General features: G+C 46.6%; 1 protein-coding gene and 1 long non-coding RNA gene across 5 annotated transcripts in view; both read right to left on the bottom strand.

The window, feature by feature from the left end:
* Window positions 1–21,167, bottom strand: part of NSD1 (nuclear receptor binding SET domain protein 1) — a 60,393-nt gene that overhangs the window by 5,944 nt on the left and 33,282 nt on the right. For all 4 annotated transcript variants that reach the window (XM_061360227.1, XM_061360226.1, XM_061360228.1 and 1 more), the window contains 12 exons: window positions 16,712–16,855; window positions 16,170–16,293; window positions 15,410–15,610; window positions 13,837–14,016; window positions 13,364–13,520; window positions 12,870–13,075; window positions 12,235–12,347; window positions 9,397–9,666; window positions 7,980–8,096; window positions 6,675–6,816; window positions 6,181–6,287; window positions 2,730–2,934 (listed from right to left, as the gene is read on the bottom strand). In XM_061360227.1, the coding sequence (XP_061216211.1) occupies window positions 2,730–2,934; window positions 6,181–6,287; window positions 6,675–6,816; window positions 7,980–8,096; window positions 9,397–9,666; window positions 12,235–12,347; window positions 12,870–13,075; window positions 13,364–13,520; window positions 13,837–14,016; window positions 15,410–15,610; window positions 16,170–16,293; window positions 16,712–16,855 (1,966 nt within the window). The remainder of the gene's footprint in view (window positions 1–2,729; window positions 2,935–6,180; window positions 6,288–6,674; window positions 6,817–7,979; window positions 8,097–9,396; window positions 9,667–12,234; window positions 12,348–12,869; window positions 13,076–13,363; window positions 13,521–13,836; window positions 14,017–15,409; window positions 15,611–16,169; window positions 16,294–16,711; window positions 16,856–21,167) is intronic.
* Window positions 18,343–20,690, bottom strand: LOC133215892 (uncharacterized). Its single transcript, XR_009726510.1, has 2 exons — window positions 19,637–20,690; window positions 18,343–18,857 (listed from the first exon to the last, which is right to left on the bottom strand). It is a non-coding gene; the product is annotated as an uncharacterized LOC133215892 (long non-coding RNA).

The raw sequence follows: 21,167 nt of genomic DNA, 5'->3' as shown, positions 1-21,167 counted from the left end.
AGGCTGGAAGAGAGCACGACTGCAGCATGGCACTGAGTAGCTGTGTGCATCTCTCAATGCACAGTGCAACATCAGCTTTCCACTCCCCTCTCATGCTGATTTTCCCCCAGGGCTGAAGACAACATGCAGCATGTTCTTCCTCTCCTTTGAAGCCTGTCCAAGGCTTCTGTTCCACTCCCAAAATAGGTACATCGCTTTTCTATGTCTCTTCCAATTTTTCAGCACTTTTCAGAGCAGGGATGTTTAACACTACATATGGTTTACCCCTTCCAGGCTCATGGTGCTGCAGCACAGGCTGTTGCTGCTCCCTCCACACCATCAACACCCCAGAGAGCCACGCTCAACACTCACTTTGGCCACTGGAAAGATTCTGGGACTATTATTATAGGGGTCATTTGTAAGGATGGAAAAATAAAGTCAAAAGCTGCCAGTATACTGCAGGAAAGAGAAATCCTATCAAAGCACTCTAATGGTCTTTGACAGGATAAAAGGCCTAATGAATAACCGGCCTCTCCAGACAGCCGGGAGCTCTTGGAAGTAAGATCACACAATTAGTAACATGCAAACAAGCAGGAAATCCCAATTATTCCACAGCAATGCCCCTGGCAGAGGAAATATTTGCAGGAAAAAGTGCTGAACCTTTCATGTCCTGCATGATGCTCTAAGGAGCAGGCTATGAAAGTAACAGCCCAGGAGTAAAATGCTTACAACTGACTGAAAAGTTAGTCTCAAAAACCCAGGTATTAACGATCTCCTGGCAAACCGAGGAGGCATTTCTAGTGACATCCTGCAGGAGTCTATTTTAGTCTGTATTTGAATTTACATTTCTGGAAGCAGAACAGCAAAGACTCTTGCAGAAATGGGTAGGTAACAACAGGACTGTGAAGGACTGCAGATATGTGGCTAGATAGGCTCAGGGTTTAAACTGGACAGATGCTCTTGCACCAGGAGAGTGCAATTAAATAAACACCAATGCAAAACAGGACTGGAGGAGGAAGAAATGAAGTATGTGAAAAGCAATCAGCATAAGGACTCAAGGATGAAAGGGCAAATCACAGACATCACAAACATTAAGTTATTTCTGCAAAACAAGTCAGATCTCATTTCCTGAGAAATCTTCTGTAAAACACAACCTACGTTACTCTCTTCTGCTGGGGTTAGCAAGGCCTTGGCTGCAATGCTGCTAAAAACCAAGTTACCGGCTCTAAAAGTGTGTAGGCAAGTGGGACACAGTCCAGAGAAGACCAGGAACAGTAGAACAGGAGCTGCAAGGAGAGGCTGTGTTTGATTGAAGCTGGAAAAGGACTAAGGAGATCACAGCCTTCCAGTATGTGAAAAACTGGATACTGGAGAGCTGGCAAACTGTTGTTTGTTCAAGGGAAAGGCTGGATTCTCCTTTCCTGGGGACTTTGAAGCATGGGAAAACCTGCCAGGATGTTACAGAGCCCTGTTTTAGCACACAAAATAAACAGGAAGGTGATATTCAGGGCTCCCTCACCTGGAATGTTGACGTTCCATAGGAGTAACCTCCACTCCCATTGGCTTTCACAGTGTTTGCTCAATGAGCAACCCAAGCTCTTGCATACAAACACCTTATTCTCCCCCCAGACTTAACACACAACATAATTTCTGTCAGCTACAAATACTCTACTAGCCCTCCTACACCTCTTGCCAAGTTACAGCTAGAGATGCTGAACACCCAGTTCTCGCTCCCTGTAGTGCAGTGAGACTCTCCTGACAGTTACTTCCAGAGCTTGCTCAGCTCCATGTTTCTCAGCCTGCCTCAAATGGGTTCAGAAACACTGCACAGAGCTGCACATGGAGCTTCTAATTACAACAACACTGTCAGTATTCAATCCGAAGACTTACAACCCTCTAAACAAATAACTTTTATGCAGTTGCTTGTATTAACCAGATTTATTATCTTAGCAAAAGCTCCTAAATTAGGGTTGATGAGTTATTGTACCTAAAAACTTGTCATCTAGTATTGTTTATATTCTTACCATTTAGTTCTTCAGGAACTCAATGCTGTATCAGCTTTCCCATCCTCCTGGCCTGGCAGACATCAGGCTAACTGGCCTACCAGACTAAGGTCACACTTGTTCACTTTTTGAGCATTGCTAAACCTGAACACTCATTAAAGGTTGCAGAAACTCCTTTAGTAACCTATTAGTGAACTCAAAGCTGGTTTATCACTCATACACAGAGCCCATTTCTTTGTCTGTACCCAACCAGAAGTACTTTTGGAATATTTTCTGGTTTTATTTCAAATTTCTGCCCCCATTTCACCACAAACTAGGATATGTTTTGATACTGTTCTCTTCCTTTACTATGAACTCATGGCTGTTCAGATATCTAACACATTCTTCTATACTCTATTTTCCACCAGTGCTTTTCCTTACACCATTCAACTCACTCAAATGCCTTCAACTTTGGGAAAAAGGCCAATTTGAGGAACCAGTATCTCAACTGTCATTGGGACTGTCCTTTGCCAGGCCCCAAGGATGGGGTCTGCTCACAAGTACCATTTTTCAGGCAAGAACCAGCTGCCCCTTGAGCAATTAATTCCCTTTCTTGCAGGCACACTGGGGTGAAAACCAGGGCTGTATCATATGAACCATGTAAGAAAGATTTCTCTAAGATGCTGTGAAGTGAGTGCAAGGTGATGAGCAGCACCTGGGACACCGAGTCAACGCCGTGACCCAAGCAGAGCCACGCGGAGCACTGACCTGCAGGTCTCTTGGTCAGGTTGAGGCAGTCTGCATGGTACACCTTGGGGCAGCCTGGCTTCTTACAAGAAACCAGTTGCCCTCCGTCCCCGCAGCTGAAACACTCGTCCTCTCGCTCCTTCATCACCTCTGCCTGCGACCTGCGCTTCATCTGCGGCCGTCTCTTGAGCTTCTTGGACTTCTCCTCATTGAGGTTGGGCTGGCTCTGTGGGTGAGACAATGTCAGTTAATGCAGGTTTCTGCCCCTTCCATCTGCTGCCTTCCTGCTACAGTGGAGGTAACTGCAAAGCCTGCACATAAAAATCCCACTGCCTGCTGTACCTGAAAGCTCGTGTATGTAGCATCTCTACATGCTTCTTAGTATTTGGCAACCAATCTACTACAGCAAAATAGTTCTCTTTAAGAACCTGGAAACCCTGCACCAAAGCCTGTTTAAACGTGGGATATATACAATTAGCAACAGCAGAATGAGGAGCCAGGGGCTGCCTGATGGCACTGAGCTTGTGCCAGCTTTCACACGCTTCATGCCCTCAAAGCAGTCACATCTCCTTGCATCCATGACTTAAGAAGGGGTAATGGGTTAAAACTTAAACAGGGGAAGTTTAGATTGGATATAAGGAGGACATTCTTTCCTGTTCAGAGCAAGGTGTCCCTGCCCATGGCAGGGGGTTGGAACTTGATGATCTTAAGGTCCTTTCCAACCCTAACTATTCTATGATTCTAAGAAGAGTCTCTCCAATGCCTTCCTGCACTTCTTGACATTCCTCACTCCTCTTCCCGTTTTCAGTCTCATTTATCTGTGATCAGTTTAGACCTATATTTTTCTCATGTCAGTGCTGCTCTCTTCCAGCCAGATTTTCCTCTCTCCCTGAAGTAACTACAGGGACATACTCTCCTTCTCATAAACCAAAGTTACAGTCTGCACCCTCGGTCTTCCTAATGGCTTTTCTCTACCCCTAGGGAGTTTATTTTTCCCCAGTACACTATTTCAGATGATGCCTCACATGTACAATGACACCAACACTTCTCCAGAACAGGAATTCTCTCCCAAAGCACTGCCACCATTTGCCTTTTTCACAACTACATCACAACAACAGCTCGGTCCTGCGGCAACTGAACTGCTTCAACAGCTTCTTCTCCACCACTGCTCGTGACCATGGCAGATTTGCTTCTATTACCCTCCAGGTGTGCACTCTGTACTCTGGTGTACTGAATCTCTGAACTCCAGCCCACTCCCAGTTATACTCAGTTACTCCTTTGTAAGTGCCCCATCCTCTCCAACACCCTTATATGACAGTTATATTACCATGCTTCCAAAAACCGTGTTACAGGTAGTAATGAAATAACCACAACTGGTCCCCAGATTGGCATATAAATGGCTTAAGTGCTCTCTCCTCTAGCCTAAGGCTTCCTCAAAGGCTGCCTTTCCCTTCGGACTAGCTCCTCAGACCACTCCTAACCTCCTTAGCAGAGATCCTCTCCAGGCTAAGCCTCCCACTGTACCAAGCACTCTACAAAGATGATGCTAATTGTCCCCAGTCAGTGACCTTATCAAAGCACTATCCATTCAGTTTATCTAAACAGACATGAGCTAAATTTTATGTCATTTTCCACATATCTATGTCCAAATAATGGGTTCTTGGCACAAAACATCTGTGTGCTGAGATGACACCTACAAGGCGATTTTTGCATCCTTTGTTCTGCATAAATATTGGGCACTATTTTCATTGCTCTCATATGAAGACTAAACCCAAAACCAACAAAACATTTAAAAAGCTTTGTCTGCAGACCTACAATTTCATAATTGGGCAACAGTGGTTACCCAGCTGTCCTGCCACTAGGGAGTTACAGCTCTGGGTTGTTTCCTTCCCCTCTACCTGTGGATGTTTCTCCTTCCATACCACCATTCACACTGACAATGGGGACCAGTAAAGCCTTTCTTATCAGTGAAAATGCAGCCAGTGAAATCACTCCACCTATTATCAGCTTCTAGTACCTCGGCTATTTAACTACAAAGAGAACAAGAAAAACCTTTCACAGCTAATTTGAATGTCTAAGGCAAAGTCTGACAGCTGGACCACTCGATTCACACTTCAATACAATAGACCTCCAAGCATTCTTCCACAGTCCCAGTTAGCAAGGTCGCTTTGAAGACTGAGCTACACCATAATCTTGTCTTGCTGTATCTTCAGGAAGCTTAAAAATGCATCTACTGTGGGAGGAATTTGAAAAAAGAATAGAAAACCACCCCCACCCACCCCCAGGGTACTGTTTTCTTGGGCACTGTTTCTTAGCCCCTCTCATCGAGACAGAGTGAGTCGCCTCAGGCACCACAATGGAGCATTAATGCCAACTAAAGGGCACCTTTCTCTGATTTCCATCATGCAACCTGCAACTTCAGGGTAAAAATGACAATGAAACCATGTATAACACAGGAGCAGCACAAAATCAATCGAACTTTAAATCTCAACCCCCCAAAAAGGAACTAAGTACATCAGATGTGCCATTCAGCTCATCTGGCAGCTTCTTAAGACATCAATTATTTATATATATATTTTTTATCATAAGTTAATTCTTCTGCAGAATGAAGTTTCCTGGAGAATTCACAAAACCTTCCGTATATATTGACAGGGCTTTTAACCCTTAACTGTGGGTAAGCCACCAGTATCCACACACCAGAGCAGAGGGATTACAGACTGATTTGGTGAAGCTCTTGAAACAATCCAACAGCTGAGACATGGATTTTGCTGGTGACAGCTGGGAACTCGGCCAACTGCTCCAGTAATTTCCTTTTCCCAGTGAGAACCAGCTCACACAAGGAGGTAACTGAAATCAATTCCTGTTACTGCAACATTGCAGTTACAAAATGAAGCTCTCAAAAGCCAGCGAGTTCTAAAAGCTATTTTTCTACTATATATGGCATTTCTTATGCCTGCCTGATGTGTAAATTTCAGTTGCTTAATTAATAGAAGGAAAAAAACCCAAAGTTTCTTATTGCAGCAAAGATGGTGATGTAGAATAAAGCACCTCCAGTCTGAAGGAATGCAAGTTTGCTGGCCTTTCATGCATGCTCACAATTTACTCAGGCCTCTACTCTGGGAAATGGGCTGAGCTGTGGTTTCCTGGTTATCCGAAGGAAGTCCTTCCCATGCCTGTCCTTTGCTCCTCTAGTGCCACGGAAATTGCCATGATAATAAGCAGAAAATTCTGAAAAAAAATCTTTCATTTACTCTTTTGGTGTAAAATACAATTTCCTTTCATTATTTCTAGCAATTCTAATAACTGAGGTCTAAGATCTGTTCTCTCAGCGTGGAAACTTGAATATTCAGCTCATTTCAAGCACTGTTCTCATGGCCACATTGTTACCCTTCCTAAGATCTCTGCAACAAATGATGCACATCTATGAGAAAAGGTGACGTGGAAGAACAAATGCTTAAAGGAGACATCATACCTTTGGCCGTACTCCTAGGAAGCCACTGCAATTTGGGGCACCACATTTACAAACGGTCTTTCCATTTCCCAAACACTCCAGATTGTAGTTGAAAGTCAGCTCAGTCCCTGGCACAAAAGCAGATCAAAACCAAGCAAGTTGTAATGAGCTATGGGGCAGAATGGCTCGCTGCTGAAATAAAAGCACTTCTGAAATACAGTGCCACAAAGGACTGTCACAAATACACAAGGATACCAACTATTCATCTCCCATAGATCTGTGTGGATTGAAAGTTCAGTGCAATAGTTCCATTTCTCAGCCCTGTAAATTGGAACTAGGAACCTCCATTTATACCATGGATGTGTTTCATTATGCCAGCGCTGGTGTTAAGTCTCATGAATGCTGATATGAAAACAAAAATTAACCATCTTCCCAGGGAGCTACAAACCCTCCCCTTTCTTACAGAAACCCTCCCACGCTTTAACTGCAGGTACTGCCAGAACAAGGTTTCTTACCAGCTTTGATATTTACAATTGCGAAGAGCCCAACCCGTGTGTCGCCGTTCACACACCACTTCTGAGTCTCACAGTTTGGCTGGCAGCAATGGTTCATGAACCGAGCGTAATTGCCCTTTGGCCCGGCATCAATGATTCGATCCTGGAATGGGAAGAAAAGAAAAATCAGAAACACACAGTTAATAAACCGTTATTTGTTGCTCAGACCACTGCAGCCCAGTTTATATATCAAGAAAGCATTAACCAGTACTGAAACGCGTGACAGCAGAGGCATCTGATGATGCTCGGGAAGCATCCTCATCCATGTGTTTTAACCCAGTGTAAGTGACAGGTGTCGCTGTGCTGCCTGGAAAAATCAACAGACACCCAACCGGTTTCCACCCACTGGCAGATCACACAAAAACAGTCTCCTGCACGGAGATCTTCCTTTTCCAAGATACAAGAGCTCCTCAACAGCCAGGGAAGTCCTACTGCTGCTTTGTGGGAAGTTAACTCTCCCTGCGGTGTCAGTGCTGGATAATCACTAAGCTTCTAAGGCAGCACTTGTGGTTCTAGATCCCAGCTTCTGCTTAAAAGCGAAACAGCAGTTCCTATTTCTTGCAGGCCAATGTATAGAACAGGAACAGTATGTAATGTGTGAGGTACACTTCTCTACAGCATACTACCACTTTGTTAGTCTGTGCTGGGGAGAGGAGAGGGCAGCTGCAACTGAGATTTGCTTTTGAAATAATAGGACACTTGGGTTACCCCTGCTCCCACCCATCAGACAAACAAGGAGAACAATATATGGTCTGTGAATTTCCAGCAAGAAGAGGAGAGAGCCAGAAAGCAGTCACGTTGTTATCCTGTCCCACACCTGATAGTTTCTTCCAGTGCCTGCTTTCATGGTCTCCCTCTAGTCTTCACAAGGTTAAGTGAGAAAAGCATGGAAAGCATCTGACAAGTACTTACCTCTGTAAGCCAGGAGCTCACACCAACAACCTGGCTTCCAGGACCCACTGAGGAGTCTGTGGGTGTAACAAACTCCACTGCTTTACTTAAGTCAGCAAGACCTGGGATCTGAACTTAAAATGAAGGTCTCACTGTGCCTGGTACTTTGTGTATCTGAAGGCTGATGCCTTCTCTGGCACACACCAGCCCAGGGCTGGACTCTATAGAGTTCAGCTGCTGGGAAGCATTCTGAAGACACCAAATTCTTAGCACCAATTTTACCTGCTGGAGAAGACCACTCTGTGCCTTCCTTGCTGACATTTTGCTTCTATAAATTATCCTGGCAAAACCAAACAAAAAAATCCCTTTACATACCTTATCCAGTGTCAACATGTAGAAATTGGTGATGTCATGCTCCTGAGCATAGCGGATTCGGGCTCGGCACTCCTCCTCATCAATTAGCTCCCCAACATACTCATTAACAAATTCACCCTGGCAGAGAGGAAACAACAAGCTGGTAAGATGAGACAAATCCCCTCCAGGATGAAGGGACATCCACCTTTGTTCTAAAACTTAGTTCCTGTTTCCTCTGTGGAAACCTCATAAAAACATCTCCATGGGCTCTGCAGCCAGTTTGACCTATAATCTTCACTAAGAGCCATGAATCATACATCCCTTTCATATACTCAAGAAGTAACTTGAAATAAATTAAACAACAGCCATCTTTGTGCTATGGAAAGAATTACTGTTCAGGGACAGCGCAGAAGTAAACCACAAAGCTGCAAAGCTCAAAGCACTGCAAAACCACATTCCAGCATGAAACAATACCCCTTTGGGGACCAACCACACCAAGCAGCATGATGCACTGAGGACAACTGCTCTTGCAGTGGATCCATGGAGTTCCCTGCACTGAAGTACCAGAAAGACCATACTCCAGCCATCATAGGGAATGTCAGCTCTGCTGCAGTGGGGCTAATAGGTGTCTCCATTAAATAACTGAGTTTTGCTGTTTCCAGACTGTCTGCTGAAAGTGAAACATAACTTCCAGGCACATGAACTGCAGAGAGACCATTTAACCTATATCACAGCACGTAGCAAAGCCTTAAGAGGACAGACTCACGTTTCTCCTTCTGCTATCAAGCCCTCCCCACTCCTTTTTCAGACATTCTTCTCCTACTATGCTACCTGCCCTCTGTTTCACTTCACTCCTTTTTATCTTTGGAGCTCTCTTTAACATTTTTCCTTTTCATTCAGCACAGACGTGTGTCCACACAACTACTATTCTTTGGATTTTAAAATTAAATGCAAGGGTTGTAGCTGGAGATACCAGTTTCAGCAATAACAACAGCCATCTCCAAGACATTACCCTTTTTTAAGAGCCAAGCCCTGATTTCAGTTTCTGATACAAGATTCTCATGCTGGAAAAGCATGGCTATTCAAAAATGGGGGAGGTATAATAATCACTGTTCCCCATATGGAAATCCTGAGCACAGTCTTCAGGCCAGTATTTTGGTGTACTCAAAGCCTGTTGTCTATACAGACAGACAGATCAAGCGATCATCTTTCTTACCATGTGGGATAACAACATGCAAACCATTTTCGTGGTTATCTGAGCCAAAACATTCTTGTCAGGACTGGGAAAGCTAAACTCATCCATTACCTAAATAGCATTCTATGGCAAGAAGTCATCTTCGAATTATGGAAGCCAGGAATTTTTCCGATCTATTGAAACCAATGCTGAATAAGAGAGAAGCAGCAAAGAGAAAACTACATGCAGAAACAGAGAAGGTACCTTTCTGATGTCTGTTTTGGCTTGTAAGCCCCAGCCTCGTGCCAGTGTGCGGAAAATCTGTACCTCAGGATACTGTCTCTTGGAGAAGCACTGGTTCTGGCAGCGCTCCCCAGCGGGGCACACCAGGGGGTGGCATTCATAGAGCAACATGCGGTTGATGCACTCCGAGTCCAGGCCACAGGGGTTTTCATCTGTCGGTTTGCAGTTGCAGCGTGGTATCTCAGACAGGTCTGCGGTGAAGATCTGAACCTTACCCACCGGCCGGTTCACCTTGAACACACAGGAAGGATTTCAGCTCTCAAGAACAACAGGTACCCTGCTAGTCACTTCTATACCCAACCCTTGTTCACGAGCTGACAGGCTGCAGTGTGAGCTGGTTACAGCAAGGGGCAGCAAGACACAAGTACAGATGTGCTCCTGGGCACACTATTTCAAGAGGTATGGGGTTAAAGGGAAGAGCTAAGGAAGCTGCAGGTCACCCATTAGCACCACTGGTGCAGTGTGTGTTCTGTGATCCCGGAGGCAAGGAAAGCTGCCAAGTGTCCCTTTCCCACCATCTCTGTGCCTACATCCAATTCAAGTGGCCCAGCACTCTTGCTGGGTGCACACCATACCTGTGATCAACACCACACCATTTTCTATGTGAAAGAGCACCTTCCCTGGCCTCTGTGCATTGAGCCCTTTTCCTCAGCTTTCCCTTACAGTCCTGTTTTGTTTAACCTGTTACCTTCGAGCTGGTTTGTGCTCTCAGCTGTCACTATCAGGCTGTTATGCCCATGACAGAGTGCAGGGGGCCTACCTATGCACCAGGCCACAGTCAGCTTCCTGCTCCACTGTCCTGCAGATAGAAATAAAGAAAAACCATCCAAGGGGCTGGGGTTGGAAGGCCCAGAGAGGAGCTCAGAGTTAAGGCAAGGAGCTCTCTAAAAACTGCTCCAGAAGGCAGCACAGTGCAGCACCAGCTGGAGAAGTGACCGGCATGTCTGCGGCAGGAGCAGGGTCCTTTGGTTTTGGTTAAAGGCAGCAAACACTGAAAAGTGGGCAACAGAGTCAGTACTTTGGAGAGAGACACTGAAGAAAAGCTCCTTGCTGTTCTTTGCCTGGGTAAGCGATACCATAGGCTTCCTCTCCTCTCTCAGAACACAAAAAGGGGGGATCACTTAGCACAACTATTCCAGCCCCCACATTATTTACCTAATTCTACCCAGAGAGCTGTCAGCCTGCCCGAGGCTGGCCTGCCCTGGATCCTCCTTCTGTTTAAAAGCAAACCCTGCAGAAACCCCTGGTTAACCTCTTCAGCATAGTCTCCACTTCCTCCTAATACCTTCCTTGTCACTCTTGTGTTCTCCTGTGGTGCTTTCCATCTCTTACTCAGTGACAACGCTCACAGGTGCTTTCCATCTCTCACTCAGTGATGACACCCATAGGACTAGGTCAGTCCAGGCAGCAGTGTCCTTTCTGGCTCTGGCACTGCCACTCCAAGTGACCACAGTGTCAGCACGCACAAGTGCCCAGCAGGCCTGCCTTACTCTCCTCTGAGGCACTGCTAGTTCCAAACCAGCTCCATAACAGGGCAATGCTTGGACTAGCCACAACCCTGATGTGATGAAGGAGATCTGCAGCAGACTCTTATGTCTCCCTGGAATGAACCAGGTGCTGATCTCCTTAGAAGGCCAGGTCAGGAGCAGACACAAGTCAGCTGCGGCTATTCCACCCTGAAACCCTCTCCAGTCCACTGCATGCTCCTGCAAACTGCTTTGCTTTCACAAAGAGCCTGCACTCACGAGAGCTGCCACAGCTAATAACCATGACAGTTATTATTTATATTAAAAGGGTATTTCAAAGGCTCCAAACTGCTTCCAAAGTTCCTTTGTGTTGTGGCCACAGACAAGCTTAAAAATACCTTTAATGAGAAACTGTATTTCCTCCACTGAAGCTGCCTGGCCAATACTGCTGCCACAGCATTCAGCTATGCTCTTTATACCGTACAGTAACTTACACAGGATATACCCACCTGCCTAGAAGTCCTAGCTAGACATAAAAAGCACCAGCAGTCAGTAAAGCTTTCATAGTCTGCCACATAAAAAAAGGGAAGGAGCTGACAGAGGCAATGGAAAAAGAACACAGTCCTGAGTCACCAGGTTTCTGATCGGTCTGGACCCACACCTCAAGCACATACACCTGCCTGACCCCAACCTGCCCCTCAAATTACCTCCATCCTACAGAACTTCAATTGGTGCTCTAGATCTACCACGAAAACCAGCCCAAACATGAGGAGTTCCCCCAAAACTCAGCAAAATAGCCGATATGATATTCCAGAAGGTACATCAGCTTTAGTATTTCTGTCCAGTCACCAACTCATACAGAAAGGGATACACAACAATAGCATGGATGAAACAAGATGGTGAGCTACCATCCTCCATGCAGCTCTGCTCCACTGACTCTGCACCCTGACCATCGCTTGTCCTGGGATGCCCTCCTTGCCACCAGTAGCACACAGCACTTGAGCATACTGTGTATTACTAGCACTCTCCCCTAACTTCTCCAGGTAGAGACATTTCTTCAGACCACACAACTGACAGGGGACAGCACAGAGATGTCCAGATCTGTTCCAGTAAATCAGAGTACCTCTCTCTTACTAGTCTCCAGCTTCCATGCAGCACCGCACATACACGAATCCTTTCTGTGGAGGATGACTGAAGATGCCAAGAAGACCAAAGTAACTTTTAAATGCAGCCAAATGCCCTAACAGTAGCAATGTTTCTGTATACCTGTAAATCACCTGCACCAACAGCTCAAGACTTCTCTTCCACACCTGCCCCATCAAACTGCCCTCACCTTGATGTGTTTGTAGGGAGGAGGTTTCTTGTCATTCTTTTTGTCTTCCTGAAGCTGTCTCAGTTCTTTCTGTGCCTTCAACTCTTCAAATCTTACTGCAGCTTCCTGAAGAGCTATGTGAGAGAACAGGCTGTGTTATGAAAAAACTCCCTCTGTTCACAAGGAGCTGGGCCAATGTCCACCCAGTGCTTCCAGTTCCACAAGCAAACCTCCCTGGCTGTGTACTTCAGAAGCAGAGGTTCACCAGCCAGTGCACTCACAAGAATTACAGTAAGGGACCTGCCCATGGATGATGAAGCATCCAAACTGTCAGGCAGCTGCATTCACAACTCCCAAGTGCGTTTTTATATAGAGATAATGACTGTATGTGACACAGGGAAGCTGACAAAGCAGCAGCTCACTCAGACTTAGAGTGGCTATGTCAGAGCTGGAGAAAAATTCAAGATCTGCACACCCTTCTGCCTCTCTGGGGTCAGACCAATGAACACTGAGTGCACTGGATGACAGACAAGCAGCAGCTCATTCTACAAATCTGAATTCACTTTAGCCCTAAGAAAATTTCTCTGTTCCAAAAAAGTCACTTCTGCAAATGGGAATGAAAAGAATGGGTACCTCCCTGGATGAAGACAAGTTACCTTTCTTGTATATGCCATCCACGCCCTTTCCCATCTTGTCTTTGCTGCTCACATCACCTTCCATGTAAGGGAACACACGGGCCTGGTGGGTCCACAGGTAATCCTTGGAGCCGAAGAACAGCACAGGGAACTCACCGATGTCATGTTTCATTTTCTGAATGTTGACAGGAATTGTCCTAGGATGGCAGATCTCAGCTGGCCACCACCTGCAACACAGGGAAGGGCTGATGAAACAGCTGGACTCCCAGCTTCCAACCAAAGTATGCTACTTCATGGGCACGTGGGGAAAAAGTGTGTGAAGGCTACCAGTGCGGCTGGTGGGAGATAAGAGGCTACTGGAGGAGAGAAGCACACATTTTACCAGCCACTACTTGAATGAAAAAAGCCAGAGGCTGCTGCACTGTACCCTGCAGAGAGGAGCAGCTTCTCACCTCCATCACCATGAGTACTGCATGAAGAAGGGATGGGTACAACTCTGTTCTACCTTCACCTACCTGTAGCGCCCAACTTTCACCCAGACTACTTCCTTGTAGTGTGGCTTTTTGCCTGCCTTGCAATCATTACAATACCAGCTTCCCTCTGGCATCTCAATGTTTAGACACTCACGGTGAAATGCAGCCGGGCACGACTCACAGCATAAGAGGCTGCCCCCTGCAAAGAAAAGGAGGAGGATTTCATCAGTCGCTATACAGAAGCCCTGGACTCCACACTTCCAGAGAGACACAGCTGAGAAAAGGGCATGATGCTCTTCTGCACACCCTTTTCAAAAGTTGTGCCCTGCTTATGCTGCAAAAAGAATCCTTGTAAGGATCCAGAAAAAGTCCTAGCCTTAAGCTGGACTTAAATGGGAATGCATAAGAAAGCAATCTGTTCTCTGCAGATTTCACTGGCACATTCTGAGTGGTCAAAGCTTCTGCCTCTCTTAATAGCTTCTTGTGCGGACATTCCCTGGTGAGAGGGGGCTCACCTTCTGAGCAGACAAAGCACCAGCTGACGTTGACGTGCTCGTGGTTGCGGCAGCCCCGTCGTGCAGTGAAGTGATTGGGGCAGATGATGCTGTTGGAGGCGAGCACGACGGAGCCAGCAGCGAGGCAGAAGTCGTTGGAGTGGTACGCAACAGGACACCGCACACAGCGCATCAGGCGGCCTAGGACCAGAACATGTTGGGAGCACACTGAGCCTCTAAAGAACAATCAATTCTTCATTCTGGCCAAAACCAGCCTCTAGTGATACCTATGCTCAAAACAATCAACTGTAAGTGAAAAGAAAACTGACCTTTTTTACTGCCTGTTCATGACATCCTCACTAGATTCTTAAGTTATTTAACAAAATACAAATAGAACTAGGAATATCCTTTATATCTGTATGTAACATATATAAAATTGTTATTATTTAGAAGTGAAAAACTTCCTGCATGCTATGCAGAAACAGTTCAAGAGTTCAGACTGGGACTGCTTCCTATCATACACAAATAATTAGTAAATCAGCTCAGACAGTAATTACAGAGGGGGTGTTCCAAGTACTTGGCTGCACATAATGAAACCAAACTGTGCAGCTTCTGGAAACATCAGCACTTGCCTTTCCACTTTATCAGATTTTACCCCGAAATTCCAAAATGGAGAATCCAGAATTGCCTACAGGCCTAATTTAACCCAAGGTTTTTGAGAGCCTGTTTTCAGTTCCTCACAGGAAACCATAAATAAGAAGAGGTGGGAGGAAAGGGGTAAATCTGACCACTGAGAAGCAGCAGCCAGAAGAACACAACGTAAATGTTCAGCAGGGAAGCTGTCAGCTGTGGGCTTTAGGCCTGTGCTGTCTTCTACACCAGATATGGGTATGTTGTGAAAAAATCCCCCCAAACACCTTTAACACAGACCCTGAGGATAAAAACTGAGCTGGTCTTGTCACTCATCTCGAGATACCACGGATTTAAAGGAAGACAGCCTGAGAAGCAGATATACAAGACAAACACATAAAAGTTCTAAGTTTAATCATGTGAGATAAAGGTCAAGGTTCTGCTGCCAACAGCTCAAACCAATGTTTGCCTGAGAGTCTCAACCCAAGGGTGTCACTACAAGACAAGAGTCTGCACTATAAAAAAGGAGAACTAAAACAATATCGTAGTTTTTACTACGTTGCTCTCTGTGTCACTGTCTCCATATCCAGTGCTGCTAAGCAGGCACCATTTGCAGCACCAGCACAGTGAAAAGTACATAGGAGAAACATGAGAGCATCAGTACAGCTCCAGAGACTTATTCAAAAAGCCAGAGGCAATGTGGCACCGTTGGACGTGCAGGCATCCAGGCGTCTGGACAGAGAAGAACATTTTAGTGCCACGTCTGACCATCAGGAGTGCTGATGAGCAGTGACCTCGAACATTGATATCTCCCCTTCTGCTCAACTGGGAGAAGCTATTCCTCCCTACAGCAAAGCACTGTGTCAAGGACAGAATATCTGCTTGAAGAGCTAGTGGACCAGAGATGAAACAAACAAAAAGCTTCTGACCACATCTCCCAGAACACCCTCCAAGCTTTTGGTACCTTTAGATGCAGAGATGTTTGTTGGGTTAGCAGCGTGACAAGTCATGCAGATGTGCAAGGAGCATCGGAAGCCCTTGTTCTGCATGACTGTGGGTGGATACTTCTGTATGCAGGCTTCATGGTAGTACTTCCCACAGAGGGGCAGCAAGCACCGCTTTACATCTTCCCCGCAGCTCTTGCACACAAAGCAGGTATGGACCCCTGAAGGAAGAGCAGCAGATGTAACATCAGTCACACAAAAGGACTAAATGAAGATCTGACACTTCCACCAGGCTACATATTAGCACAGCACAACTTTCCAACTGGCTGTACCTATCCCACAGCACAGGTCTCTGCAGCAGGTTCGTTTTGCCTGCAGCTGCAACAGAACTCCAGATCAAATAGAAGTATTATTCTAGCTGTGATATCAGGCAAAGGAACAGTAAGAAGAAAACCAAAACCTGACAACCCTACTTAAGACATTCCCACCCTTCCAGCCTGCTCCAGACTCATCCTCCCCACCAGCCCTCTCTCCTTAGTCCCAGCTAAAAATTTCCCCTTCTCTTTCCCAGGCTTTCATGAATCCTGGACACTCATTCACTTCTTCACACCCCACATGTCTGAATCAACAGTAAGACCAATTAACTAGAAAGTCATTATCAAACATCAAGCCAATAATCAGAGGACTGAAAGCTAGCTAATGGCTGTACTGCAGGCACAATACTATGGCAAAGGAAGCACCAGCAAGCACCCTGTCCTGCACTCACAAAAGCTGCCCTACCTGTGGAACACTCATTGCAGATGAATTTGCCCTTTGGCATCTCGGAGAGCCCAAGGCACTGCAGGTGGAACGCACCACAGCACTGTGCCTCACACAGCAACAGCTCCCCTGGCTTCTCACAGATCTGCAGAGAAAGAAGCACAATGTCAGCTCTGAGCAGCCTCCTCCCCAACTCACCCCACACAGCAGCAATGCATGTGCTGGCCAGCAGGGACCAGAAAAAAGCTAAGCTTTCCTCATGTCAGTTCAGGTGGTTTGTGCACCACCACTTCCATTTGCCATCCAGTCCTCGTTACCATGCATTGGCTAAAATGAATCCTATGTTGGTCACATCTCCCTAAAAATCTGTGAACTTCAGCAGGAGGGCAGCAAATTGCAGAGAAAAGGCTCAATTCGGAGGATAAAGAGCTGGTTAATCCTCCAAAAGCACCTTGAGGCTACCTGGGCTTATCTGGACCAGATAAGCCCAGGTATGCTCCAGAACTTGCACAAAACCACTTTAGAGTGGTAAAGCTTCAAAGAGATTTCTTCAAGGACACTACCTGACACACGTTCTCCTTGAGAGCTGCTCCTCCTCCACGCTCCCCCTGCATCTTTTTAGATGAAGGCACGCCATGGTCGTTCTCTGACCCCTCTTCATTTCCCTCTTTGGGGCTAGCAGCAGTCCCATGAACTGATGTCTCCCCCTTTAAAAAGAAACCCAGAATTAGGGATGTCAGTGGGTCCTGCCCACTTGGAAATGACAAATTCAGCCATTAGGCACTTAACAGTTAGTCTGTATGTTACCCACCCTGGAGAGGACATCCCCCATATAGTTCCACCAAAAGACAAGAAAAGAAAGAACTCTTAAATTACTACATCATTAAAAAACCACATACTCAACACAATTACTTTTCTGTGCATAATCCCCCCTCTGAGGAAAGAGTCATGGCTGAGGGAAAAAAGGTATTGCCCTGCATAGGAACAAATGAGGCAAGCTGGGATAGTTTGAAGCATCCTGCATGCACTGGAAATGCAAATGAAAAACTTTATTGCAGCTGGCACCCAGCAAATGAGCCAGACATTCCCCCCCTTTGTCTCCGTACGTTTTACTTCCATGTAAAATAGAGGCACAGAAGTACTCAAGTGCCTGTGTTAGCAAGAACCAGCTGGTCAACATCAAAGTGAACAGTGCAGGAGAGCACTTACACCACCACCCTGCCTGTGAGTCTTTCATAAGCATCTGTCCTGTACGTGCATCACAGCGCTGGCTAGCTGCAGGTGAAAGAGCATCCTGCTAGGAACATGAGCTTCCGAAGATAAGGCCAACTTCACCTTCACAGGCAAAGTCAACAGGCACCCCAACGTCAAAGGACACCTTCCAATGTGTTCATAGGACCTGCTCAGATGCTGTTAGCTGAAGGAGAGCAATAGGTATCCTAAAGATCGACTACAAAATACTGCAACCCTGCCTTCTGCTTTCTCAGGACAGGCAATCAAGAGCTAAGAAGCATGATCCCACCAACTTCCAGACCCCTCTGGTACAGCCTAGGCAACACATCAGCATGTCTTAGTACGCCTTAAGGGCCACTGATGCTGCACCAAAGGGATGCCTTTAGCCAAGTGCTTTGAGCAGGAACATTTTAAGGACTCTGCCATTTTTTCAACACCCCAGCTCACTGCAGTTAGCTGAGTGATCTCGGTGTGCAGCTGCCAGCTCCTCCCTGGGTCACCAAGCCATGCCAACTGTCTGTTGTACAACTGAAAGACCTTGTGAGGAATTCAAAGTGCTGCAGGAGCAGCAGCCACCACTCTCATACTTTCAAGCCTGCTTGGTGGCAGATGTTCAGCTAACCATTATGAGGGAGTTTTGCACTAGTTTCAGTATGGGACAACATCAGTCTGAGTTGTGGTGCTACTAAAGCTTGTAAGGTAAGCTGAATGCCCTCTAAATGATTATCCTGTGAAAAATAAGGGCATAAGGACCTCCCAAAGTTTAAAGCAAGAAGAACCTGGAGCTGGTATTCTAGGCAGATAATGATGCCTCTTTTGCCTGGTGCTTTATTTTGCTGGTCGGTTTTGCTTGTTTCCCCTGAATAAAGCAGTATGTTTTACTTGGGGATATTTTAAAGCCATGTGGAGCAGTGATGCACAGGTGCACAGGCAGTATATTAAAGCACACAATACAAAGATAAATGTTATAAATTGCCTTTATTGAGCACAAAAAGAGCAAAGCCCCAGCTATGAACTACTGCCAGTCCAACATCCCATACAGTGTACAGCCTATCATCACAGTCTCACTGGAAAGCTGGCAGTGATGCAGCCTGTGGGATACTGATAATGAGCACATAAGCTGCTGCCACCCTACCACACAGCCCTGGCAAAGGGAAGGGAAACGTCTCTATGGCATTGGTAAAAAGACCATCTAAAACCACAACAGCCACCTTTGCCTCTACACACAATAGCATCTTCTCAAGCTAACTGCTATGATACTTCTGCTCTTGCAGCTCTATTTCTGCTGGGAATTACGAGGTCTGCAGCAAGGCAACCCTCTGGCCCAAACGCTTGCTTTGGCTCCTGGAATGCTCCAGGAGCTGCACACCAGCCACTGGTGCTCCAAGGACTGGTTACAGCTCAGGTACTCCTATTCCTACATAGGTGCTCCCTCTTCCACTCAGCTCAGCAGTGACCTCAGGGTTGCAGGGGTCACTGTAATGAAGAACAAGAGCAGGGTTAATCAGCTACTGGAATGGGCAAACAATGTCAGCTACAGCTTCTGCTTAGGCTGGGGCCCCAGTGTTACAGACACAAAGTGGTATCACCCCTCTTGTGGTCCCCAGGGTCCCTGCTCAGGAGAGGCAGGGTGCTGGTAAACAAGCACCACCCGTCCTGTGGTCAGTGGCACTGGCTTCCTGCTGTAACTAAGGTTTCAGAATAGTGTTTTGGAAGCAGGACACACACACACAGATTCACTGCAGATGGAGGTACGAGGGATTTAGGACTGGTTCACCTTTCCATCCTTCTGGCTGCTTTCTACCACAGCTGTTAGGACACCTTGGTTTGAACCCTGATAGCCACATTTCACATGTTAATGGAATGGGAAACTAAAATGTATCTAGGAGTCATACAACAGCAACTCCCTCTTCAGATCTGAAAGGATCTGCCAGCAGCGATGCTGTCTTAACTGCCCATGCTGCTCAGTGTGGCACAGCATGCTCTAGCCCTGCTCTTTCAGCCTAAACCCATCCTCTCTGGTTCTGCAAACTGCTGGCCAGTCTGCACGTTTCACATGCCAGGATCTTAGCCTCAGTGCTCCCAGAACCACACAGGGAAGGGAATGTCAGAGGTAGGTGGGACTGGCAAGGCCAGATACTTGTGCTTTGTGAACATGGAGAAGTGGATTGCCATTCAAGGCCATCACTCAAAAGACCTGTCACACTGCTCCCCTTCCTTCCTCTACCCAGCGTAAGTACTGCAAAACTACCTACCTCCTACAGAGGGCAGGTCTCTTATCCTGGGTCGTCTTCCAGAGCTACTTCTTGCAGCTGTATCTGGCACATCCTCAAAATGCCTGTTCTTTGACACAGCCTGACCTTGGCTCACAACCTTGACAATCATTTCAACAGCATTTTCCATTCCCTTCTCTCAGTCTCTTGCTGCCCTGATGTTGTAAAACTTGCACTCCTGGCTCCACAGAGAAGCAAGGACAGAGAAAGCTGCTTAGTTCAGCCCAGGCGGACATGCTTTCCTATGCCCTCTTTTCCTCTGAGAGCAGGTGGATCCAAGGCTTCACTGTGCTGCATCATCAGACCGCATATATTTCTTCTAGCACCACTGTTCAGCACAGAGTGGAGTACCTTGTCTGATGTGTGGAAAGCCACTTAACGGAGCAGCTTGGTCTGAATTCCACATGAAAGCACAATTGCATCTCCACAGCACCCCAATACTCACCAGTACCCATGCACCCACCTAAGCCAAGGGGTGAACACCCACCACAGTGGCTCAAGTGACAACCACAGAGAAATGGATGCTGGCAAAAGGTGCCAAGCATTGCCTTTTATTTCTGGCATGGTTTACCATACCTAACTTCAGGTATTCAACATAGATATCTAAGGCTGGAGGCAGTTAAGACTCCCTGGGCTTCCCCTGCAGTGAATGGTGGGTGCAGTATTCAGAGCCATGGCCTAACTACTTTGCAGCTCTGCATCTCCCCTACAAAAGATTCACAGAGAATGTGCTGTCTCTTAGTGGGTACCTAACACCAGACAGTGTTAACTGCCCCCTCCAAGCACTGGCAAAGATATTTGTACAAGCTTCTTTGACACATGCTTCCAGATGAGCATACTTCAGCAAGAGCACTAACACCATCACAGGAGGGCTTGCAGAGCCCAGGGGTATTACCCCAACAGAAACAACCTCTTCAGAAAGCAGTAGCAGCAGGGTGGTTGGCATGTCTTTAAGGGGTGTGAGGTTTGTGCTCTCCTGGAAGCTGTATTACAACAACAAATAGAACAATGTATGTCTATAATTGGCTCCTGAAATACATACTGACTATCCTGACAGAACAGCCTGCTCCTGAACTTGGGCCACTGGAAGTGAGAGGCGATGGCGAGAGGCCCAGAGGTGTCCTGCCTCTCCCAGGAAAAGTCTTGCTTCCCCTACACCTGGCTCATTCCTAAAAGGCAAAACGTGCTTGTCAGAGATATTTGTATGCCAACTCTACTGGGATGCAGTAAAAGGGAGTTGCCCCAGTTATCCCCTTCTGCTAGATGGCAGAATGTAATCAGAGGCTTCTGTGAGCAGTCACAGACAGGTCCATCCACCCCCTCCAATGTGCTCCTTAGCTCACCCTGCCATGCGGGTACAAGCAGAAGGAGGGGTGGAAGTCCACAGCCTAGGGCTTGTGCGTCATACTGGTGTGGGAAAGATTCCCACCACCACCACCAGAGAAGACCTTTTACAGCAGTTAGACCTTCTGAGGTGCAGAGCAAGATGCCAGGCTAACCCTGGTTCCACCAG

The sequence above is a fragment of the Neopsephotus bourkii genome, unplaced genomic scaffold (genome assembly GCF_033783945.1).
Source record: "Neopsephotus bourkii isolate Nb327-2 ecotype Australia unplaced genomic scaffold, CSIRO-AGI_Nbou_v1 NB_1016, whole genome shotgun sequence".
NCBI lineage: Eukaryota > Metazoa > Chordata > Aves > Psittaciformes > Psittacidae > Neopsephotus > Neopsephotus bourkii.
Note: the sequence above shows the minus strand (reverse complement) of the source record. Positions and strands in the feature narration are given on the sequence as shown.